This window comes from Vulpes lagopus, chromosome 8 (assembly GCF_018345385.1).
Source record: "Vulpes lagopus strain Blue_001 chromosome 8, ASM1834538v1, whole genome shotgun sequence".
In the NCBI taxonomy this organism is placed as follows: domain Eukaryota; kingdom Metazoa; phylum Chordata; class Mammalia; order Carnivora; family Canidae; genus Vulpes; species Vulpes lagopus.
In genome coordinates this window covers 66,959,846-66,986,344 of record NC_054831.1, presented here as the reverse complement: position 1 = coordinate 66,986,344, position 26,499 = coordinate 66,959,846, and the positions used below count along the sequence as shown (strand labels likewise).

At 38.8% G+C, this 26,499-nt stretch overlaps 1 protein-coding gene across 1 annotated transcript in view; it reads right to left on the bottom strand.

Annotated features, from left to right (window-relative positions):
- Nucleotides 1-26,499, bottom strand: part of GAD2 (glutamate decarboxylase 2) — a 90,286-nt gene that overhangs the window by 30,657 nt on the left and 33,130 nt on the right. The window contains exons 9-10 of the mRNA XM_041765148.1: nucleotides 2,948-3,002; nucleotides 1,000-1,116 (exon numbers count right to left, since the gene is read on the bottom strand). Of these exons, the coding sequence (XP_041621082.1) occupies nucleotides 1,000-1,116; nucleotides 2,948-3,002 (172 nt within the window). The remainder of the gene's footprint in view (nucleotides 1-999; nucleotides 1,117-2,947; nucleotides 3,003-26,499) is intronic.

Here is a 26,499-nt window from a genome sequence, read left to right as displayed (position 1 = left end):
TCAGGATAATTCTCTTCCTGAATCAGCTAACAAGGTTTAATAGGCTTTCCAGTTCCAAGACCTGAGTCACGATGGTACTTGGATTGTTCAACTTAGTGTCTTCATTTGTAAAACCAATGGAATGTCTGGTAGCCTAATGAACAACTCATATTGTGAATCATGGAAGGAAAAGAAAACTGGTAACCACTCTACAGGATGACATTGGGATAATGGAAATCTACCCGCTTCAGCCTTAGGTAGTAATAGTGGATTAGTAAGAAACAGTTTGCAGATAACAGCTGATCCTTGAACCACACTTGGGGTGATTCTGGTTTAAGTTTAAGTTTCTTCAATTTGTCCTTCTAAATCTGGACATTTTTTCATTTGAAGATGTTTTGATGGGCACATCTTCATTTAATGTGACTAGGCCTGGAGTAACATTTCAAATATAATTTATCTTTTCAGCTGGCCCAGCTAAGAAATTGGCAATTTGGTGACCCATACTTCTAGCAAGCCATCAAGTCTTCTTTCTTCTTCAAATATACAAATACCCGACTTGAGTTTAAGTTTTTTATCCTCTGAGTTTCCTATGCAAATGTAACTCTTTTTGCCTTTTCGATCATCCTTAGAAGGAAACACAATCTACATGTGTGTGGCTGTGTATGTGTGTGTGTAGGTTACATTCCTCCAAGGATGTTATGGGCTGATGATGATTTAAGAACTAAGTACTCAGCTTGGATGCTGGTCATAGAAATAATAATATTATCATGTTGGGAACATTAAGGCAAATCAGCCTCTGACTTCCTCCAGTCAATGTTGTATACTGTGTGGATCGTGTGCCACTTTGTCTCTGCACTCTTCAAAAGCTTAAATATCCCCATTCTGAAAATAGGCTCCCAAGGGAAAGAGAGACAGAGAGAAAGAGAGAGAGAGAGAGAGAAAACGGGTTTCATTCCATGAGCCCTGAATGAATAAGTAAGTGCAAGGACACTTTGGTGGCAGTCCCTATGGGATACTCACATCCACATGCATCCAGATCTTGTACTTTTTACAAATGTCAGCAACTGCTAAGAGGGGGTCGAATGCTCCATACACGGTGGTCCCAGCTGTGGCGCTCACAAGGAAAGGAACAAATCCCTAGACAAATGAGAAAGCCCCAAATAACGTCAAATAGGGCATCAGTATTTTTTTAAGCTAATAAAAACAGTGGATATTCTCCCTCTGTCACACACTTCTCCAGTTTTTGGAAACATCACAAGGATTGTTGGCCCCTTGGAACCTGGGAGGATATTCACTCTCCAAGATCTGGGTTCTCCAGGCCATTCTTGGACCTGCCAGTTGCCTTATAGAAACAGACACTTTGGTTCTGGTGACACTGGACCCAGAAGGGAAGAAGCTGACACTGGACCCAGAAGGGAAGAAGCTTTATGGTGCCCCCAAGCCATTTATATATTCCAGATGGATATGCTCCCCACTTTGTTCACTTTCTAGTCTTCCTTTTGCAAATCAGTCTCCTAGTGTGAGCAGACAAAAGAACAAAGAGAAGGAAATCCGATGGGCTCATTATTCCTATTTGGAAAATCCTCAGATAATCTATTTGTTATCTTAGAGGGAAGAGTTCATGTGGGACTAGACAATAAGCCATTACTTTTATCCATCTAAGTAGTCCTCGGTCTGTCTGGCCCTGGCTAAATGGAAATTGCTAGAAGGTAGAAGAATGCCTCAAACAGAATGAATAGAGCCATGATGTGACAGGATGTTACAGAGTCAGGCTTTAGGTGGCAGCAAAGGTTTAATCTTGTGGTGTATGCTACTAGACGTGTCCTCCTACAGGAACAAGGGGACTCCTGCTGCCACTTTGTAGGGAAAAAAAAAGGCATATTAAAAGAAATAATTATTCCTAAACTGATATTAATAAAATGCACATGTAAATAAAAGTTACACTAAGGGAGTTCTACAAGCAAGCTCTCTGGTTTGCAAACCATCCAGGGAAATAAATTACTTTCTAGAGCTTTGTGGGAATCTTTCACAGGTCTCCAGAACTTGCTGCTTCTCAGACTTCTAAATTGCTTGCCACAGAAGAAGATTCTTGGAGAGCCAATCATAACCATATTCCTAGGCAGGAAAAATTGGCTCCTTTTAAACAACCACACCACACGGAAACTTGTGCTGCATTAGCAGTGTGATATTTTCCACCCGTGAAAATGATCTTTCAAATGTATGTCTGTTTAATGCCAATGCTCAGCACACAGAGGACAAATGCTGTAGAAAGTCCTATAGCATCACTGTGTATATTATCACAGTGTACATTATTTAATCAGCAACTTAGATCTTTCTGGAGCAGAGCCTAGAACTCAGAGAAATAAATGACTCGATGTAAAAATTCTATACTCTCAGGAAAGCTGGGAGGTTGAGAATTAGGTCTTCTTCTTCTTTTTTTTTTAAAGATTTATTTATTTATTTATGATAGACATAGAGAGAGAGAGGCAGAGACACAGGAGGAGGGAGAAGCAGGCTCCATGCAGGGAGTCCGACGTGGGACTCGATCCCGGGACTCCAGGATCGTGCCCTGTGGCAAAGGCAGGCGCTAAACCACTGAGCCACCCAGGGATCCCCTAGGTCTTCTTTTTAAAGCAAAACCAAAGTGGGGGCACCTGGTTGGCTCAGTCAGTAAAGCATCTGACTCTTGATTTTGGCTCAGGTCATGATCTCAGGGTTGTGAGATCGAGCCCTGGGTTGAGTTCTACACTGCTTGGGTGTAGAGCCTGCTTGGGAGTCTCTCTCTCCTCTTCCTCTGCCCCCCAGTACAACACCCCCCCCAAAACAAACAAAACAAAACCCTCCAAAACCCCCAAAACCCCAAAAACAAATCAAAAAAGCAATACCAAAGTATGTTCTCCACTGGATGGAAACAGAAATAATGTGCTTTTAGCCTGTTATAGGCTAGATTAACTCCCTACAAACTTACTTTTTGTTTGGCTTCAAGGATTCTTCTTTCAAGATCAGATGGGACCATTTTCCCCCTGGAAGGAAAAATAAATACATTATAGGTTTGCTTCAAATACTTTGTTGTCTTTACAAGCAGCCACATCAGGGTCAAATTTCAACCCTAAACTGTTGCTAACAATGATTCATCATAACAACTCCTTGGCTGTTTCCAGGAAGAAACGCAGTTCCACCCTGAATGATGCATGATGTAATTTCTGACACATTTAGGAGACTCCTGACTACACTGTGCTGTTAGAACAGCCACATATCCCACCATGGTGCACAGAACCTGCTTCTTGGGTCATCCTCTAAACTCGCTTAAAACAAGCCTGTTTTGGCACAAGCCACTTGGCAATGAAAGGAAAGAGCAGGAAAAAGATTTGTGTTCCTAATCTCCAAATGAATGGCGCTGCGATTTCACATACAGATGACGTGCCAAGAAGAGAAATCCATTCTGAAATGAATGAAAATACTAAGTAAAAAAAGCTACCTAATCACATTCTAAGTGCTAAAAGCATAAAGCCAGCCAAGAAAACATGGGCTCAAATTTCAAACATTTAGATGCATGGGCTTTGGAAAAAGAAACATCCTTTTATCCCTGAAATGTTTCTTTCCTAAAATAAAAACACAGATAGTGCTTTGCTCATTATAAAAGCCCATTATTATAATAATCAAAGGAGTTGGTTTCTACAAGAAGCTAAATGTAACTAGATGCGTAATCTTAGTCAAGTTACTTGATTTTTCTGTGCCTATTATTACTGTCCCTGGAACATAGTGATAATAAAATTACTTATGGAGTTATGAGGTTTGAAAGAGTTAATACATGCAAAATTATTTTAAAAGCACTTGGCATGTGGGAAGCATTCCATAAATGTTAACTTTCGTTGTTGAGATTGTTATGTATTATGACATTCATCTTCCAAGACATTGGAGGAAAAATGGGGAAAGGACAAAGTAGCTGCATGCTGCCAGAGGCAGTAAAATATTCTTCACACCAAAATAGCTCTCTCGAGGTTGCAAAACTGACTTAACTTTTCACATCAGGGTCATCGATCTAGGTTTTTAAAGGGCAATTTTGAAAAATAAATTATGGGTAGGAGGTTGTCACAATAAATGGCTGGGAGACACTACTGGCATTGAGGGAGCAGTGGCGGGGGCTTGGAGGAGGGGGTTTAGTGTGTGTTGCTAGTTCAATAATCCATTCCTGGCTGTCCCTGTGATTTTAGGCATAGAGGGAGCATTGGGCTACTTCAGTACATCTTCTAAGCTTTGCATACTGAAATATGTTATTTTATTATAAGTTACTTTCCTAGCACTCACTTTATAAAAATAATTTGGGCATTATATAATAAGTAGTAAGTTATATTTTCTGTGATTTTCATTTCAGGCTCATAGAGGAGGCACTGCAAAATAGTTGGAATATAAAGTAGACATTAGGCCCCAAAGCCTTTAAGAACCACTAATTTATGTGAAGCTGTTTTCTAAAGGAAGGCAGTTAAAATGCAATTATCTGGCAACAGTAATGGACAAGTTACCAGTGATTAGTCAGGCTGGATTGGAACAAAGTGAACATACATTTGGTGCTTAGGGTGTGATTCCAGTTCAGAGCAACCCACCTCTGGGGAACATCTGTGGGATGGGGCTTCTGAAGGAGGGACAGAGGGAATGGAAAGGCAAAGTGATGGGGTCAGGGAAAGGAGCTCATTCCCTATATCTCTCCCCCTACTTCACAGCTTGGCTTGAGGGCATCCCACAAAGCAGTGATCTTTCCGTCTCTCTAGATCAAGCTATGCTTCATCGTTGCTGCAGCGCTGATATAAACAAAATGTACAGCTTTCAGAAGAAATTTGGGTATTGCACTAATCTCTTACATAAAGTTTTCAGCACATTAAAGTTGCCATTTATTTTTCTAGGTAAACATGGAAACTGAGAGGTAATTCTCAGAAACGGTTTGCAAATCCCAAATTTTACCTACTCTTCCATGTGCCAACCACCTCTCCATTGGAGAGTTTTGGGTGTCCTAGTTTGACAGCTGCAATTGGATCATCTAATCACATCTGGATGTTTTGTTAAGCAGGAGCAGTAGGTGTCACCAAGAAGTCACAGATTAGGGTACATTATAATTGGAAGGTGCTGAAGACCTGTTTCTGGTCTAATTGTCTCATTTTTCAAATGAGGAAGCAGGCCAAGAGAAGTGAAGTGACAGTCCAAGATCAAATGTTGGTAAAAGGTTGATTGTAACTAGAAGTAAAACACCAAGCTTCCTAGAAGGGCCAAACAGATAGGAAACCTATTTAGAAAGATTGGAGACTTTCAAGATAAGATAAATCCTTGCAGATAATATCTGACTTTCCTGAATCAGAGGTGCCATTCAAGCATGCCAGGGAACCAGTAATGAACAGTCTGTTCCATTTCTCTATCGGAGTTTTGGGGCAGGTTCATCAAATAATCAAGTTCAGGCGGAAAGCGATGGTGTGGTTCTTCACGGGGCAGGTTCCAGCCTTTCCTAGGCACTCTGCCTGCGTATCTGTTTTTATCCACTTAGGAACCCAGAATCTGGTGTGCTGAAGGTGGCAGATCAACATTTGTTGGAGATAATGTGACCTGAAGGCAGAAGTTCAACTCATGGGTGATATTAATATGGTTATTTTACCTTAATGACTCGTCAGATGGCTAATATGCTGCCTCTGGAGACAAAACTTTTCATCTTTCTGTCTATCTTAGAATTAGCTGAATTACTTTAGAACAATGGTTCTAAAAATTTTGTGTGCAAAAAAAATCACTTGTGTGCCTTTAAAAAGCAGATTCCTTGGTCCTGCTCTTAGAGATTTTGATTGAGGAGGTCGATTAATGGGGCCCGGAAATTAATTCCTTCCACAAATATGTATTGAGTGCTTACTGTGTGCCACACACTGTTGGGGGTACTGGGGTACCAGAGTAAACAGACCAGCTTCTATTATTCAGGACTTACATACTAACAGTAACATAGTAAAATAGGCATGCATAGGAGTCTGGATTTCTAATAAGCACCCTGGATCATTCTGACCTAGATCCACATGTTGAGAAATATTGCTTTAGAAATGGAAGTTTAGGGCAGCCCCGGTGGCTCAGCAGTTTAGCGGTTTGGTGCTGCCTTCAGGCTGTGGTGTGATCCTGGAGACCCAGGATCGTGTCCCACATCAGGCTTCCTACATGAAACCTGCTTCTCCCTCTGCCTGTGTCTCTGCCTCTCTCTCTCTCTCTCTCTCTCTCTCTCTCTCTGTGTGTGTCTGTCATGAATAAATAAATAAAATCTTAAAAAGAGAAATGGGAAGTTTAGCCTGGTAGTATTTAAATAATTGTGTGACATACTAGCCAAGTACCATTCATATGACTTATGGTTTTGAGCCATCCTGGCTGTGGGGCAAGAGCAAAAGGAGCCCCAAATATGGACTGTGCATCCTCTGACTCCCCATGTGTTGTGGGGTGAGAAAACATTTGGGTGGCAATCAGCATGGTCCTCTAGGACTAGAAGCTGTCAGGCCAGGCCTAGATTTTCCAGACAAATATCTCTTGGTGCAGGGAGGCTTTGGATGGCAGCCATTGCATTCTGTGTGTCTGGCCTCAAAGTATCTCCATAGCAAAAAGGTGTATCTTTAAAGTTCACATGTCCCAGCCTTTACTCACACAATTAAGTAGTGACTGATCTTTTTTGTAATGCTGTTCTCTGGTAGTTGTCAGTGTTTACAGGAGAGCCATTAAAGTGGGGACTGTTGAACAGATTTTTGCTTTGGATGTGGCTGCCTTGCACTGAAATTCCTGATTTTACAAGTCTTAAAAATGTATATAATGCTATTGGGTCAGATAACTTCACAAAATCTCCTGGGAAAATCCCACAATAGCAGCTATTGCTGCTAGCAGGAAAATCTCCTCTTTGTGGGAAGAAGCTAAAGACACAGTGGATTTTTGGCCCAGATTCATGAAGGAGAAAGCTAGCTTACCAAAAGGAGAATGTTACTAGAGAGTTTATACCTCTAGGCAGGCATCCAAATGGTCACAAATCAGGTGCTTGACTCCTTGGTGACCCTGTTCATTGGCTCTGATGAAACTGTAGTAATTCTACAAGCTTTTTCTAAGTGAGTAGAGCTTTTCTCTGCTCATTTAGACAGAAATGTGTGCAAAGAAGAGTGGATGTGTGAATCCTTCCTGTTAGAAATTGATTGATACTACAATCCTTGCTAACAGCAACAATACTGGCAGTGATAATGAAGTGCCAGCTTCAGAAGCAGTCACCACCGTGTGCCTTATTCCACGATCTCGGAGCCTCCTGCCAACACTATAGGAGTTATTATTGTTCTGATCTTACAGACAGGGAAACTGAGGCTTGGGGAGGCAGGTGAATGTGGCTAAACCTTGGAACGTGGAGACAGAATAACCAGGTTCTTGCCCCAGGTCCTGTGCTAACTGTGTGTACTTGAAGAATTACGTTCTTCCTTTTACTCATTCATAAAATAATGATGATATTACCTCCCCTCACAAGGTTTACATGAGGATCCAATGAGATAATAAATATAAGATACTATACAGGGACGCCTGGGTGGCTCAGTGGTTAAGTGTCTGCCTTTGTCTCAGGTCGTGATTCTGTGGTTCTGGGATCAAGTTCCACATTGGACTCCCTGTGAGGAGCCTGCTTCTCCCTCTGTCTATGTCTCTGCCTCTGTGTGTCTCTCATGAATAAATAAATAAAATCTTAAAACAAAAAGACACTATAAAGCACTGAGTATAAAACTCTGCCTACATATAGTAACCACTCAGTACACATGAGATAGTCACATTGTTGTCATTACTAGCACTGGTCCTAGTGGTGTGTGACTTGCAGGATGTCACACGCCTAGTAGGTGGCAGACTGCAAACCTAGAGCTGTCTGATATCAGAATGTAGGTTCTTAGCTCTGTACAATAGATGTCTTCAAAGCATTAGTGGGGTTCAAACAAAATACCTACCTGTCTGAAAGGTTGAGTTCTAGAACAATAATGATATATGTAATATTAACATGTATTACTATATAATGATATTATGTAATATTAACACTAGGGTTTTTTGGAAGCCCTTTGAAGCGAATAGTTCCTTGATCCCAATTGTGTTTGCTATTTGCACAGTTCAGCAAAATAAAAACTTATCACCTCCTACTAAAATACATTACTCTAATATCCCTTGATGATACTGTTCTTTGTAGCATAGCATCTAAATGCTAGAGGACTAACCAAAATTGCTGGGTTTTTTGTTTTGTTTAGTTTTTTTAACTAGTCAATGGTATGCAAAAACTATTTCTTTAACATAGATTTTGATATAGGGATGATAAAGGCAGCTCATGGACACAAGCCAATTTTCTAATTGCCAGACTGTGTGATGACTAGCAAACAAAAGTACTTGTATTATGAAACCAAACCCTCTGCCAAAAATATTTTACCATAATTACAAATAGTGAGCTTCCTTGGTCCCTTTAATATATAGTTTGATTTGGAAAAAGAGTTTTAACTTTAACAGATAACCATATTTTTCTCTTTTAATGTTTGTTTTCCAATATGCACAATGGGATCACTTAGTATCATGGCCAGGATATAGGAGCAGGATATTTTTGGTGATTTTTCTATCTAACTCTAGTAATTTGTATCTAATTCTAATTCTAGAGTTTTATCTAATTCTATTTAAAAAAACTTTTTAAAATTACCATCTCCAAAAGCATTTTCTTCACATACACACATACACACACTCTCACTCACTATACAAAAATCCAAGTGATGTGCAACCTAGGACGCCATGATATGGTTAGGAACTACCTTTGTTTTCATTCAAAACCTCTGGGGTGGGGGTGGGGGTGGGGAATCCCTGGGTGGTGCAGCGGTTTAGCACCTGCCTTTGGCCCAGGGCATGATCCTGGAGACCCGGGATTGAATCCCACGTCGGGCTCCCGGTGCATGGAGCCTGCTTCTCCCTCCGCCTGTGTCTCTGCCTCTCTCTCTCTCTCTGTGTGTGTGACTATCATAAATAAAAATTAAAACAAAACAAAACAAAAAAAACAAACAAAACCTCTGGGGGGGAGGGGCAAGATGGCGGAAGAGTAGGGTCCCCAAGTCACCTGTCCCCACCAAATTACCTATATAACCTTCAAATCATCCAGAAAATCTACGAATTCGGCCTGAGATTTAAAGAGAGACCAGCTGGAATGCTGCAGTGAGAAGAGTTCACGCTTCCATCAAGGTAGGAAGACGGGGAAAAAGAAATAAAGAAACAAAAGGCCTCCAAGGGGGAGGGGCCCCGCGAGTAGCCGGGCTGAGGCCGGGGCGAGTGTCCCCAGGACAGGAGAGCCCCGTCCCGGAGAAGCAGGAGCTGCACCGACCTTCCCGGGCGGAAAGGGGCCCGCAGGGAGTTAGAGCAGGACCCCAGGAGGGCGGGGATGCCCTCAGGCTCCCTGGGACACTAACAGACACCTGCGCCCCGGAGAGTGCGCTGAGCTCCCTAAGGGCTGCAGCGCGCACAACAGGACCCGGAGCAGCTCGGAGGGGCTCGGGGGCGGCTCCACGGAGGGGGCTGCGGGGCAGGAGCGCGAATCCAACAGCGCAGGCCCCGGAGCACTGGGCACCGGGGACACAGCCCAGGATCCGGCCTCCCCCAGGACAGGCAGAGGCCGGGAGGGCCCAGGACAGCAAGGACGCTCCTGCCCCGAGCTGAGCAGATCAGCGGCCCCGCCCCGGAGCCTCCAGGCCCCTGCAGACCCAGAGCTCTGGAGTTACTGTGGGAGCTGACTCCAGGGCTCCAGAGCTGGCCGCCGCCACTGGGGTTGTTCCTCCTGGGGCCTCACGGGGTAAACAACCCCCACTGAGCCTCACAGTGGCCTCACCGGATAAGTAGCTTAAACATCACTCACTGAGCCCTGCACCAGGCAGGGGGCTGAGCAGCCCCCCCAAGTGCTAACACCTGAAAATCAGCACAACAGACCCTCCCCCAGAAGACCAGCTAAACGGACAGGGGAAAAACAAATTATTGACCAAGCAGCACTGGAAAGTTCCAGGGGGAAGTCGAGGGACTTACAGTATACAGAATCAGAGGATACTCCCCCTTGTTTTTTTTTTTTTTTATTTGTTTCCTTCCCCCCCATTTTTTCTTTTTCTTTTTTTCTTTTTCTTCTCTTTTTTTTTTCCTCTTTTTTTCTTTTTCTTTCCTTCTTTCTCTTCTCTCTTTTTCTTTTCCCACTACAACTTGTTTTTGGCCACTCTGCTCTGAGCAAAATGACTAGAAGGAAAACCTCACCTAAAAAGAAAGAATCAGAAACATCCTCTCTCCCACAGAGTTACAAAATTTGGATTACAATTCAATGTCAGAAAGCCAGTTCAGAAGCACTATTATAAAGCTACTGGTGGCTCTAGAAAAAAGCATAAAGGACTCAAGAGACTTCATGACTGCAGAATTTAGATCTAATGAGGCGAAATTAAAATTCAATTGAATGAGATGCAATCCAAACTAGAAGTACTAACGACGAGGGTTAACAAGGTGGAAGAATGAGTGAGTGACATAGAAGACAAGTTGATGGCAAAGAAGGTAACTGAGGAAAAAAGAGACAAACAATTAAAAGATCATGAGGATAGATTAAGGGAAATAAGTGACAGCCTGAGGAAGAAAAACCTATTTTTTTTTGTTAACATTTATTTATTTATTCATGATAGAGAGAGAGAGAGAGAGAGAGAGAGAGGTAGGGACACAGGAGAGGAGAGGACAGGGAGAAGCAGGCTCCATGCCGGGAGCCTGACGTGGGACTCGATCCCAAGACTCCAGGATTGTGCCCTGGGCCAAAAGCAGGTGCCAAACCACTGAGCCACCCAGGGATCCCCAGAAAAACCTACGTTTAATTGGGGTTCCTAAGGGCACCAAAAGGGACAGAGGTCCAGAATATGTATTTGAACAAATCATAGCTGAAAACTTTCCTAATCTGGGAAGGGAAACAGGCATTCAGATCCAGAAAATAGAGATATCTCCCCCCTAAAATCAATAAAAACCATTCAACACCTCGACATTTAATAGTTAAGCTTGCAAAATCCAAAGATAAAGAGAAGATCCTAAAAGCAGCAAGAGACAAGAGATCCCTTACTTTTATGGGGAGGAGTATTAGGGTAACAGCAGACCTCTCCACAGAGACCTGGCAGGCCAAAGAGGGCTGGCAGGATATATTCAGGATCCTAAATGAGAAAAACATGGAACCAAGAATACTTAATCCAGCAAGGTTCTCATTCAGAATGGAAGGAGAGATAAAGAGCTTCCAAGACAGGCAGGAACTGAAAGAATATGTGAACTCCAAACCAGCTCTGCAAGAAATTTTAAGGGAGACTCTTAAAATTCCTCCCCTTTAAGAAGAAGTCCAGTGGAACAATCCACAAACACAGAGACTGAATAGATATCATGATGACACTAAACTCATATCTTTCCATAGTAACTCTGAACGTGAACGGGCTTAATGACCCCATCAAAAGGTGCAGGGTGTCAGACTGGATAAAAAAGCAGGACCCATCTATTTGCTGTCAACAAGATGCTCATTTTAGACATAAGGACACCTACAGCCTGAAAACAAAAGGTTGGAGAACCATTTACCATTCAAATGGTCCTCAAAAGAAAGCAGGGGTAGCCATCCTTATATCAGATAAACTAAAATTTACCCCGAAGACTGTAGTGAGAGATGAAGAGGGACACTATATCATACTTAAAGGATCTATCCAACAAGAGGACTTAACAATCATCAATATATATGCCCCGAATGTGGGAGCTGCCAAATATATCAATCAATTAATAACCAAAATTAAGACATACTTAGATAATAATACACTTATACTTGTTGACTTTAATCTAGCGCTTTCTACACTCGATAGGTCTTCTAAGCACAACATCTCCAAAGAAACGAGAGCTTTAAATGATACACTGGACTAGATGGATTTCAAAGATATCTACAGAACTTTACATCCAAACTCAACTGAATACACATTCTTCTCAAGTGCACATGGAACTTTCTCCAGAATAGACCACATACTGGGTCACAAATCAGGTCTTAACTGATACCAAAAGATTGGGATCATCCCCTGCATATTCTCAGACCATAATGCCTTGAAATTAGAACTAAATCACAACAAGAAGTTTGGGAGGACTTCAAACACGTGGAGGTTAAGGACCATCCTGCTAAAAGATGAAAGGGTCAACCAGGAAATTAAGGAAGAATTAAAAAGATTCATGGAAACTAATGAGAATGAAGATACAACCATTCAAAACCTTTGGGATACAGGAACAGCAGTCCTGAGGGGGAAATACATCGCAATACAAGCGTCCATCCAAAAAGTGGAAAGAACTCAAATACAAAAGCTAACCTTACACCTAAAGGAGCTAGAGAAAAAACAGCAAATAGATCCTACACCCAGCAGAAGAAGAGAGTTAATAAAGATTCGAGCAGAACTCAACAAAATCGAGACCAGAAGAACTGTGGAACAGATCAACAAAACCAGGAGTTGGTTCTTTGAAAGAATTAATAAGACAGATAAACCATTTGCCAGCCTTATTCAAAAGGCTAAGTCTTGAGTCTTCTCCCTCTTGAGAAGACTCAAATTAATAAAATCATGAAAGAGAAAGGAGAGATCACTACCAACACCCAGGAAATGCAAACGATTTTATAAACATATTATGAACAGCTATATGCCAATAAATTAGGCAATCTAGAAGAAATGGATGCCTTTCTGGAAAGCCACAAACTACCAAAACTGGAGCAGGAAGAAATAGAAAACCTGAACAGGCCAATAACCAGGGAGGAAATTGAAGCAGTCATCAAAAACCTCCCAAGACACAAAAGTCCAGGGCCAGATGGCTTCCCTGGGGAATTCTATCAAACATTTAAAGAAGAAACCATACCTATTCTACTAAAGCTGTTTGGAAAAATAGAAAGAAATGGAGTACTTCCAAATTCGTTCTATGAGGCCAGCATCACCTTAATTCCAAAACCAGACAAAGACCCCACCAAAAAAGAATTATAGACCAATATCCCTGATGAACGTGGATGCAAAAATTCTCAACAAGATACTAGCCAATAGGATCCAACGGTACGTTAAGAAAATTATTCACCATGACCAAGTAGGATTTATTCCCGGGACACAAGGCTGGTTCAACACTCATAAAAGAATCAATGTGATTAATCATATCAGCAAGAGAAAAACCAAGAACCATATGATCCTCTCAATAGATGCAGAGAAAGCATTTGATAAAATACAGCATCCATTCCTGATCAAAACCCTTCAGAGTGTTGGGATAGAGGGAACTTTCCTCGACATCTTAAAAGCCATCTACAAAAAGCCCACAGCAAATATCATTCTCAATGGGGAAGCACTGGGAGCCTTTCCCCTAAGATCAGGAACAAGACAGGGATGTCCACTCTCACCACTGCTGTTCAACATAGTTCTGGAAGTCCTAGCCTCAGCAATCAGACAGCAAAAAGACATAAAAGGCATTCATATTGGCAAAGAAGAAGTCAAACTCTCCCTCTTCACAGATGACATGATACTCTACATAGAAAACCCAAAAGACTCCACCCCAAGATTGCTAGAACTCATACAGCAATTTGGCAGTGTGGCAGGATACAAAATCAATGCCCAGAAGTCAGTGACATTTGTATACACTAACAATGAGACTGAAGAAAGAGAAATTAAGGAGTCAATCCCATTTACAATTGCACCCAAAAGCATAAGATACCTAGGAATAAACCTAACCAAAGAGGTAAAGGATCTATACCCTAAAAACTATAGAACACTTCTGAAAGAAATTGAGGAAGACACAAAGAGATGGAAAAATATTCCATGCTCATGGATTGGCAGAAATAATATTGTGAAAATGTCGATGTTACCCAGGGCAATTTACACGTTTAATGCAATCCCTATCAAAATACCATGGACTTTCTTCAGAGAGTAAGAACAAATTATTTTAAGATTTGTGTGGAATCAGAAAAGACCCCGAATAGCCAGGGGAATTTTTAAAAAGAAAACCATAGCTGGGGGCATCACAATGCCAGATTTCAGGTTGTACTACAAAGCTGTGGTCATCAAGACAGTGTGGTACTGGCACAAAAACAGACACATAGATCAATGGAACAGAATAGAGAACCCAGAAGTGGACCCTCAACTTTATGGTCATCTAATATTCGACAAAGGAGGAAAGACTATCCATTGGAAGAAAGACAGTCTCTTCTATAAATGGTGCTGGGAAAATTGGACATCCACATGCAGAAGAATGAAACTGGACCACTCTCTTTCACCATACACAAAGATAAACTCCAAATGGATGAGAGATCTAAATGTGAGACAAGATTCCATCAAAATCCTAGAGGAGAACACAGGCAACACACTTTCTGAACTCGGCCACAGTAACTTCTTGCAAGATACATCCACGAAAGCAAAAGAAACAAAAGCAAAAATGAACTATTGGGATTTCATTAAGATAAGAAGCTTTTGCACAGCAAAGGATACAGTCAACAAAACTAAAAGACAACCTACAGAATGGGAGAAGATATTTGCAAATGACGTATCAGATAAAGGGCTAGTTTCCAAGATCTATAAAGAACTTATTAAACTCAGCACCAAAGAAACAAACAATCCAATCATGAAATGGGCAAAAGACATGAACAGAAATCTCACAGAGGAAGATATAGACATGGCCAACAAGCACATGAGAAAATGCTCTGCATCACTTGCCATCAGGGAAATACAAATCAAAACCACAATGAGATACCACCTCACACCAGTGAGAATGGGGAAAATTAACAAGGCAGGAAACAACAAATGTTGGAGAGGATACGGAGAAAAGGGAACCTTCTTGCACTGTTGGTGGGAATGTGAACTGGTGCAGCCACTCTGGAAAACTGTGTGGAGGTTCCTCAAAGTTACAAATAGACCTGCCCTACGACCCAGCAATGCAATTGCTGGGGATTTACCCCAAAGATACAGATGCAATGAAATGCCGGGACACCTGCACCCCGATGTTTCTAGCAGCAATGTCCACAATAGCCAAACTGTGGAAGGAGCCTCGGTGTCCATCGAAAGATGAATGGATAAGGAAGATGTGGTTTATGTATACAATGGAATATTCCTCAGCATTAGAAATGATAAATACCCACCATTTGCTTCAACGTGGATGGAACTCCTCTAGGATTTATTATTTTTATTATGCTGAGTGAAATAAGTCATTCGGAGAAGGACAAACATTATATTGTCTCATTCATTTGGGGAATTAAATAATAGTGAAAGGGAATAGAGGGGAAGGGAAAAGAAATGGGTAAGAAATATCAGAAAGGGAGACAGAACATGGAAGATTTCTAACTCTGGGAAACGAACTAGGGGTGGTGGAAGGGGAGGAGGGCGGGGGGTGGGGGTGACTGGGTGGCAGGCATTGAGGTGGGCACTTGATGGGATGAGCACTGGGTGTTATTCTGTATGTTGGCAAATTGAACACCAATAAAAAATAAATTTATTATTAAAAAAAAAACCTGTGGATTGCTGCCATTGTGTGCCAGCATTAGAGCTCACAGGGAAGTATGTGGCAAGGGTAGTGTCTATGGGCAAGAGGGTGCATGCTGACCATCTCTCATCACTACCTCAAGTCCCCAAACTGCCACTCCTCTCTCCTGAACACACTGGTAGAGAAAATAAGGGATTGTGATAGGAAGTTCAATTCACCACGTAAAAAAAGTGTACTTAGCTCTTCTAAATAAACTGAGTCAGCGAAGATATCATACTGCAATTACAGATCATTAAACATTAATGACATGGAAATACTACATATAAAAATATGAGAAGCATCCTAAATCATTCTCAGAGGAAAATTAATAGTCTGACATGCTTTTGAAATTAAATAATAGAGAACATGGGTGCCTGGGTGCTTCAGTGGTTGAGCTTTTGGCTCAGGGCATGATCCCGGGGTCCTGGGATTGAGTCCCACAGTAGACTCCCTGTTTCTCCCTCTGCCTGTGTCTCTGTCTCTCTTTCTGTGTCTCTCATGAATGAATAAATAAAATCTTTAAAAAAAACCCAGTTGATAAGCATAACTAAACTAAATATTTAATCCAAGAAGCTAAAAAAATTGTAAACAAACAATGTAGGTAGAAAGAATGAATGAATTTTTCAATGAATTAGAAACTTTATAATGTAGACTGAATTAGTAAATTCAGAACTTGGTATATTGAAAAGATTAGTGAATATACAGATATCTGATTAGTTCAGTAACGGGAAAAGATGTAATATTTGAAATAAAAAAGAAGTTTTAGGAAAATATATTTTAGTATTGTAAGAAATTCTATATAGAGCTTTGTGCTAATCTTAAAATTTTTGAGGAAATAGATAATTTTGTCCTACTAAAATGTAAATTACAAGAAGTAATTGAAGAATATATAGGAAATTTGAAAAAAAAATAATCAAGAAGTAAGTAAGGGAAAAAGTTACCAAAAACTACCCTTAAAATGACAGGCCCAGATGTTTTAATAGTGAATTTTAACAAGTCTACTATGGGCAGATAATAACCTCTAAATTCTTACAGAAAAGACAACAGGAAGCTGCTGGATTTATTTCTAGAAACTAGTTAATTCTAAAAGGAAAATCTTTCAAAGTTGCCCAGAAAAACTTCTCAGTATATCTTATAGATAGCCATAAAAATCCTGAATATGTTTGAAAATATAATAGAGATGGGGACCTGGGTGGCTCAGTGGTTGAGCATCTGCCTTTGGCTCAGGTCATGATCCCAGGGTCTTGGGGTCAAGTATCACATCAGGGTTCCTACAGGGACACTGCTTCTCTCTCTGCTTACGTCTCTGCCTCTCTTTTTGTGTTTCTCATGAATAAACAAATAAAACCTTTAAAATATATATATAATACAGAGGAAATTACAGATTAACATGGAACCAAGTACAAGTTGTTGCAAGAATACAAAGAATGGAAGGGAGGTAAAATAATAATTAGTATTTGAAACTGTAAATGAGTAAACTGAAATAGTATATAAGAAGAGAAACACAGATCTTTACCAAAGGATGCAAAAAGAGATTTGAATAAGTGGAGAGATACATGTTCTTTGATGAGAAAACTCAACATTGCAAATATATAAATTGATCTCTAAATGTAACACAATTCTATCTGGTTCCCCACTGGGAGTTTTAGGGGAATGGGGGCCTGAGAAAATAATTCTAAAGTACAACTAGGTAAAAACCATAATTAAGTATATCCAATTAAAGAGGACAGGGGACAGATTTTTTTCTACTAGAGGGTAGATTATAACACTATAGTAGTTATAAAGGATTGAGATTGAGCCAAATAGGCAAATCAGTGCAACAAAAATAGAAGACTAGAAAGTGATGAAATCATTTTGTTTGATCTCACATGGTACTGGGACAATATTTGGCAAAAAACTAAGTGGATAAAAAAATTTAAAAAATAATTATATATCTCTCCAATACCACAGATCAAAATAAATTTCAGTTAGATCAACTATTAAATTAATAATATAAAATTTCCAGGAAAAAAGATGAATATTAGCATGTACTAAGAATGAGGTAGACTTTCTAGAAAAGACACCAGAGTAGAAAATGGATAATTGATAGCCCTGACTACCAAAAAATGGAATATTTTTGTAAATACCATACATTAAATTAAAAGCAAATGATAGGGATCCCTGGGTGGCGCAGCGGTTTGGCGCCTGCCTTTGGCCCAGGGCGCGATCCTGGAGACCCGGGATCGAATCCCACATCGGGCTCCCGGTGCATGGAGCCTGCTTCTCCCTCCGCCTGTGTCTCTGCCTCTCTCTCTCTCTCTGTGACTATCATAAATAAATAAAAAATTAAAAAAAAAAATAAAAGCAAATGATACATTTTGGAACATACATGACAAAAAGGGCTTTGTGTTCTTTTTTCAACTATGAATGGCTGATAAGCATAAGATGCTCAACTTTGCTAATTATTGAAAATGCAAATGAAAATATAAATAATAAAGAAAGGTTTCCACTCATCAAATTGACATAGGTCATTTAAAGTTTTAGTTTTTAGGATTAGTAAGAACATGGTGAGCAGTCACCATACGGCTTTGGAGGAGTGTAAACTGGTTGGTTCTTTTCTGAAGGGCAACATGCCAGCAAGTATCCTAACTCTTAGTACAGACAGTCTAGGGCTCAGAAATTCTATTTTTAGGAATTTATCCTAAGAAAATAATATAAGTATGTGTGCAAGTATTTATCCACACTGATATGTATATCAACAATTTTTTAAATAGTAGAAATTTAAAGTGGCTTAAGTGTATAACAACAGACTTGTTATGCAATATAAATTCCAAACAACAGGTTATTAAATAGTAATTAAAAATTGTCTTGGAGAATTTCTAATGACATGAAATTTGCCCATAGTATTTTATTATATAAAAAACAAGTTTCTAATCAGTAGGTTTTGTGTTTAAATATATATAATGTATTTGGAACTATATGCACCAAAGAATTATAAGAGATTATGCCTAAATCCTCCTATTTTCCAGCTTTTCTACAAAGAATATGTGCTGTCTCTGGAAAGAATATTATAAAAAATTATAATTGTAGGAAAATAAGAAAGAATATTATGTTTGCTTTTTAAAAAAAGAAGAAGCCATCCCTTACCTAACACCATATACAAAAATTAGTCCAAAATGGGTCAGAGACCTGAATGTAAAAGCTAAAACTATAAAACTCTTAGAAAAAAACATAGGGCAAAAGCTTCATGACATTGGATTTGGCAGTGGATATTTTGTCAAAGGCAAAATGGACATGATGCCAAAGGCACAAATAACAAAAGGAAAAATCGACAAATTGGACTTTATAAAAATGAAAACCTCTTGTGCATTGAAAGACACTACTGACAGAGTAAAAATGCATCCCACAGAATGTAAGAAAGTATTTACAAATTTTTGCAAAATCTGGTAAAGGACTAACATCTCAAATATATAAAGCACTCCTTAATTTCCACAACAAAAACCCCAATTCAAAGATGACCAAATGCACATAAGAGGCACATTTATAATATTCTCCCCAACAACAGCAGATATACATTTTTCTCTAGTGTATATAGACATTTTTTAGAATAGATCATATGCTAGAACACACAAAAAATCTTAACTTTAAGAGGATTGAAATCATATCAAGTATCTTTTACAACCACAGTGATGTGAAACTAGAAATCAATTAATAGTAGAAAAATTGGGAAAATCATAAAAGTGTGGAAATTGAAAAACATACTCCTGAACAACCAATAGGCCAAAGAAGAAATTTAAAAAATCAAAAAGTATCTTTAGACAAATAAAAATGAAAATACAAAATAACAAAACTTACGAGATGCAGCAAAAACTTTCTTACAGTTCTAAGAAAAAAAAAACAGTTCTAAGAGGAAAGATTATAGTGATAAATGGCTACAGTACAAAAAAAGCAGAGTCTCACAAAATCTAACTTTACATCTCAAGGAACTAGAAAAGACAGAACAAAGTAAGCCCAAAATTAGCAGAAGAAGGAAATAACAAAGATTAGAACAGAAATAAATGGAGACAATAGAAAAGATATATATAAAAAAAAAAAAAGAAGATCAACAAAATTAAGATCTGGCTTTTGAAAAAAATAAACAAAATTAACAAACCTTTAGTTGCACTAACCAAGAAACAAAAGGGAGACTTCAGATAAAAAATTAAAAAGGAGAAAGGAAACATTACAACTCATACCACATAAATACAAAAGATCACAAAAGACTACTATAAAAAATATTATGCCAACAATTTTGGTAATGTAGAAAAAGTGAATAATTTCCTAGAAATACACAACTTACTGAGAGTGAATCATGAAGAAGTAGAATTTCTTTCTTTCTTTTTTTTTTTACCTGTTCATTTATTCATGAGAGATAGATAGGCAGAGACACAGGCAGAGGGAGAAGCAGGCTCCATGCAGGGAGCCCAACATGGGACACAGTCCCAGGACTCCAGGATCAGGCCCTGGGCCAAAGGCGCTGCTAAACCACTGAGCCACCAGGGCTGCCCAAGAAGTAGCATTTCTAAAGAGACCGATAACGAGTGAAGAGATGAAAGCAGTAATCAACAACCTCCAACAAAGACGGGACCAGATGGTTTCATAAGTAAATTCTACCAAACATTTAAAGAATTAATGCTAATCCTTCCCAAACTCTCTTAAAAAATTGAAGAGGAAGAAATATTTCCAAACTCATTTTATGAAACTGGGATTACCCTCATACCAAAGCCAGATACGGACACTACAAGAAAAGAAAATTATAGACCAATATCTCATATGAACATAGATGCAAAATTCTCATGAAAGACTAGCAAACCAAATTCAGCAATATTAAAAGGGTAATACACAATAATCAAGTGGGATTTATCCCCGGGTTGCAAGGATGGTTCAACATCTGCAGATCAATCAATTTGACACACAACATTAACAGAATGATGGATGGAAATCATATGATTATCTCAATAGATATAGAAAAAACATTTGACAAAATTCAACATCCTTTCACGATAAAAACTCTCAACAAACTGGAGTTAGAGAGACTCTACCTCAACACAATGAAAGCCATATATGACAATCCTGTAAGTAACAATATACTCAATGATTAAAAGCTGAAGGATTTTCCTCTAAGATCAGGAAGAAAGCAAGAGTGCCTAACTCTTATCACTTCTATTCAACATAGTACTAGAAGTCCTAGCCAGAGCAATTATGCAAGAAAGAGAAACAAAAACAAAAACATTCAAATTGGAAAGGAAGAAGTTAAATTGTCTCTGTTGCAGATGACATGATCTTATATATAGAAAGCCCTAAAGACTCTACAAAAAAAAAAAAACTGTTAGAACTAATAAATTTAATAAAATTGTAGGATATGAAATTAACATTAAAAAATCAATCCCGGGATCCCTGGGTGGCGCAGCGGTTTGGCGCCTGCCTTTGACCCAGGGCGCGATCCTGGAGACCCGGGATCGAATCCCACGTCAGGCTCCCGGTGCATGGAGCCTGCTTCTCCCTCTGCCTGTGTCTCTGCCTCTCTCTCTGTCTCTCTGTGACTATCATAAATAAATAAAAATTAAAAAAAAATCAATCCCATTTATAGTAGCATGAAAAAGAATCAAATACTTAGAAATAAATTTAACCAAGGAGATAAAAGATCTGTATACTAAAAACTAGAAGCTATTGATGGAAGAAGATACAAATAAATGGAAAGATGTCCTGTATTCACAGATTGGATGAATTAATATTGTTAAAATGGCCATACTACCTCAAATCATCTACATATTCAATGCAATCCTTGTTAAAAATCCAAATGGCATTTTTCAAGAAATAGAAAAAAACTATCCTAAAATTTATATGGAACCACGAATGAGCCCAAATAGCCAAAGCAATCTTGAGAAAGAGGAACAAATCTGGAGGCATCATATTTCCTGATTTCAAACAATGTTACAGAGATATTGTAATCAAAACAGTATGGTTCTGTCATACAAATAGACACATAGACCAATGAAACAGAACAGAGAGCCCAGAAATAAACCCATGCATGTAGAGTCAAATAATCTTTGACAAAAATGTCAAAAATATACAACGAGGAAAGGATAGGCTCTTCAATAAATGGTGTTGGGGAAACTGGACAACCTCACACAAAAAAATGAAACTGGATCACTATCTTACATCAAGCACAAAAATTAACACAAACCAGATTAGTGACTTGATCCCCAAACCTGAAACCATAAAACTCCTAGAAGAAAACATAAGTGTTAAGCTCCCTGACATTGGTTTTGTCTATAATTTTTTAGGATTTAATACGAAAAGCAAAGACAACAAAAGCAAAAATAAACAAATAGGACTACATCAAACTAAAAAACTTCTGCACAGCAAAATAAACAATCAACAAAATGAAAAGGCAATCTATGGAATGGGAGAAAATATTTGTAAACCATATATCTGATAAAGGATTAATATCCAAATTATATTAAGAACTCCTACAACTCAATAGCAAAACTCAAATAATCTGATTAAAAAATGAGCACAGGACCTGAATAGATATTTTTCTAAAGAAGACATACAAATAACTGATAGGCATATGAAAAGGTGTTCAGCATCACTAACCATCAGAGAAACGCAAAGCAAAACCACAGTGAGATATCACATATCTGTTAGGATGGCTCTTATCAGAAAGACATGAAATTATAAATGTTTGTATGGGTGTGGAGAAAGGGGACCCTCATACACTGTTGGTAGGAAGGTAAACTGGTGTGGCCACTGTGGAAAACAGTATGGAGTCCCCTCAAAAATGAAAAATAGGACTACTATATGATTCATGAATCCCACTTCTTGGTAAATCCAAAGGAAATCAAAATCAGCTTTGCAAAGAGATGTCTGTACTCCCATCTTCACTGCAGAATTATTCCCACTAGGAAAGATTAGGAAACAATCTGAGAGTTGATTAGTGAATGAATGGATAAAGAAGTGTGATACATACATACACACAATGGAATATTATTCAGCCATAAAAAGAAGGAAATTTGTGAAAACATGGATGAACCTGGCTGATACTACGCTAAGCAAAATAAGCCAGACACAGAAAGACAAATACTATATGATTTCATTTATATATTGAATTGAAAAAAATCAAACTCATAGAAGCAGAGCGTAGAAGGGTGATTGCCCTCAGGAAATACTGGGTGGGAGATATGGGAAATTATTGCTCAAAGAGTTATAAGATGAGTAAGTTCTAGGGATCTAACGTACAGCTTGATAACTTAATTAATAATCTTGTTTCGTATACCCGAAGTTTGCTAAGAGAGTAGATCTTTTTTTTTGTTTTTAAAGATTTTGTTTATTTATGAGAGAGAGAGAGAGAGAGAGATAGAGAGGCAGAGACATAGGTAGAAGAAGAAGCAGGCTCCATGCAGGGAGCCCGATATGGGACTCCAACCCAGAACTCCAGGATCATGCCCTGAGCCGAAGGCAGACACTTAACCGCTGAGCCACCCAGGCATCCCAAAGAGAGTGGGTCTTAAGAATTCTCACCACATACTCCTCCCCTCACAAATGGTAACTGTGTGAGGTGATATATATGTTAATTAGCTTGATTCTGGTAATCATTTTACAGTGTATGTATATGTATCTCAAGTCACATATTGTACACCTTGAATACACACAATTTTTATTTGTCAGTTATACCTCAATTTGTCAGATTTATACCAGAAGTATAAATCTCCAAAGGTAAAAATAAATATGTAAAATTATTTTTTAAAATGGGCAAAGGACTTGGATAGACATTTCTCTAAAAAAGATGTACAAATAGTAAGCACACAAAAAGGTGTTCAACATCATTAATTAATTAAAGACATGCAGATCAGAACCAGGATGAAATACTGCCTTACATTCATTTGGATGACTACTATAAAAAAACAAAACAAAACAAAACACAAAGAAACCAGAAAACAGCAAATGCTGGCAAGGATGTGAAGAAGTTGGAATGCTTATGCGTTATTGGTGGAAATGTCAAATAGTGCAGCCACTATGGAAAACGATATGTCAGTTCTCAAAAAATTAAGAACAGAATTGCCACATTACCTGTCAATTCCACTTCTGAGTATATGCCCAAAAGAATTAGAAGCAAGGCTCAATGAGCTATTTGCACACCCAGGGCCAGAGCAGCACTATTCACTATTGTGAATAGCCCAAATGTGGAAGCAATCCAAGTGGTATATACATACAAGGAAATATTATTCAGCCCTAAAAAGGAAGGAATGGATGGCATTCACTTCATTATGGATGCACCTTGAGGATGCCATGCTAAGTGAAATCAGTCAATCACAAAAAGACAAAAAAAGAGTCAGTTACCTAGAGTGGTTGAATTCACAGAGACAGAAAGTAGAATGTGGTTGCCAGGGGGCGGGGAGAGAGAGGAATGGAGAGTTTGTGTTGAATAGATATGGAGTTTCGGTTTTGCAAGATGAAAAGAGTTTTGGAGATGGATAGTGATGATGGGTGTGTGACAACAGAAGTTCATTTGTATCACTGAACTGTATCCTTAAAATGGGAAATTTTATGTGCATTTTACCATAATTTAAAAATCTGGGGAAAGAAGACAAAGGACTATGTTTAATTGGCAAACACTAAGAGTTCTTTTCTGAGTCCAAACCCTGATTCTTTACTTTCCAGCTAGGTGGTCGTGGAAATGCTGCCCCTCTGCCAGGTTTATAAATCAGACAGAGAAAGGTGAACTCACCCTACTGCTTAGGACTGTTGTGTACATAGATACTCCTCACAAACTATGTCAGCACCAGGTAAATGTGAGAGGATATACACTTACGTGTCTCTAATAAATGAATTAATTAGATCAATTGTGTAAAGTGCTTGGGAATCTGCCTGGCACATAATAAGCACTCACTAAGTGCCAGCTATTATTATTTTATAATCCTTTTTTTAAAAGATTTTATTTATTTATTCATGAGAGACACAGAGAGAGAGGCAGAGACACAGGCAGAGGGAGAAGCAGGCTCCATGCAGGGAGCCCGACATGGGACTCGATCCCGGGTCTCCAGGATCAGGCCTTGGACTGAAGGTGACGCTAAACCACTGAGCCACCTGGGCTTCCTGATATAGGACATAATGAAGCACATACACCTCTAGGACCTCTGAGTTTTCTGCGTCTAAACCCATAGGAAATATGACACTCAGAACAAGGCTTACTCCAGCCCTGCTCAATAATAATTGATTCAGGGTCTCTGTGAAGTCTTCCCTATTACAGTGTGCTCAATAGGTCCCCAAGGACCTGAAAGAGTTAATTAGCTTCCCTAACCATTTTCAGATGCTGGCCACAATTCAGCTAATTTAACAAGAGAATATAATGACTCCAGATTATTTATGCTTTCAATTGTTCAAATCAATTGAATGATAAAGTGTGGTACTTAACAAGCACAAGGAAATGTTATCTAACTGTAAGTTGTAAAGCTAAGAGACATGTTAAACTAAAAAACTAAAATTTATACAAAAACATAAGTGTTCATTTTGTGGTAGACAACTATTAATCAAAATACCTAACAGAGATCTCATGTTACATGGCATCTAGGAAGGCCAGCGACTCTTCCAGTCCTCTGCCAACCAGGTTTCACGTATCTTGCTCAGATTTGTTTCCTCTATGGCTTTACAGCAAGTTAGATAATTTAAAGGAAACCCCAAAGGAAGGAATACGAGATGGAAAAATGGGGAGAGAATGGGAGAGAGTGCTAGAGAGAACTAATTTCTAAAAGCACCTGTGAGGCCACCCTGATGGTGAATATATGGTTTTACACGGAGTGGGGAGAGGTCTTCCTTATAGTAGTAGAGTGACAGGAACAAATAAATAGAGAAGTAATGAGAGAGTTAGAACATCACTATTTTGCAACCATCATAATCATAATTCAGGCAAGAATCTTCAATGGATGTTAACTAGAGAGTGAATGTTTCAGGAGCAACAGAATATTTAAATAGTTTCAAAGCATCACCTACAAGATAAACTACAAAGTAGAGAATCATCATTTTACAGGGCAAAACTTGGCAGACACTACCCCAATCAAGTGGTCAATGCTGACGTTACTAATAATATGACAAACCTCCCAAGGCGGAATAACTAAGAAAGACAAGGATCACCTCCCTGAATTCCTCCCTAAAATGCATTGCCTGAATCTAACCATGAGAAAATACGAGATGAACCCAAATTAAGAAATATTCTACAAAATAAATACACTCTACAAAAGCATCAGTGTCATGAAAGACAAAGGAAGGAGGAGGAAATGTTGCAGATGAAAGGAAACTAAAGAGATATGACAACTGAATGTAATGTGTGAGCTTGGACTGGAAAAAACATAGCCTATAGAATATTATTGGGACAATTAGTGAAATTTGAATAAGGTGTATCAATTAAATAATAGTCTTGTGCCAATGTCAGATATGATTTTGATCATTGTACTGTGATTATTTAAGTAAATATCCTTCTTCTTGGGTAATGAAATGCACATTGATTATTAAGGGGAAAAGGTATCACATCTGTAAGGAATTCTTAGATGGTTCAGAAAAAAACTGTATCTATAATACACATATAATTTGTATTTGTAATATTCAAATATTCATAACATTCAAGATACAATGTTGAATTATATACATGGAGAGAAAGAGAACTCTAAAGCATGTATATCAAAACTCAAAATGGATTAAAAAGACCTAAACCTGAGACCTGAAACCATAAAAATCTAGTAGAGAACACAGGCAGTAATTTCTCTGACATTGGCCATAGCACCATTTTTCTAAATACGTCTCCGAAGGTAAAGGAAACAAAAGCAAAATACGCTATTGGGACTACATCAAAATAAAAACGCTTTTGCACAGCAAAGGAAACCATTAACAAAACAAAAAGACAACCTACTGAATGGGAGACGATATTTGCAAATGACATATCTGATAAAAGGGTACACAAAATAT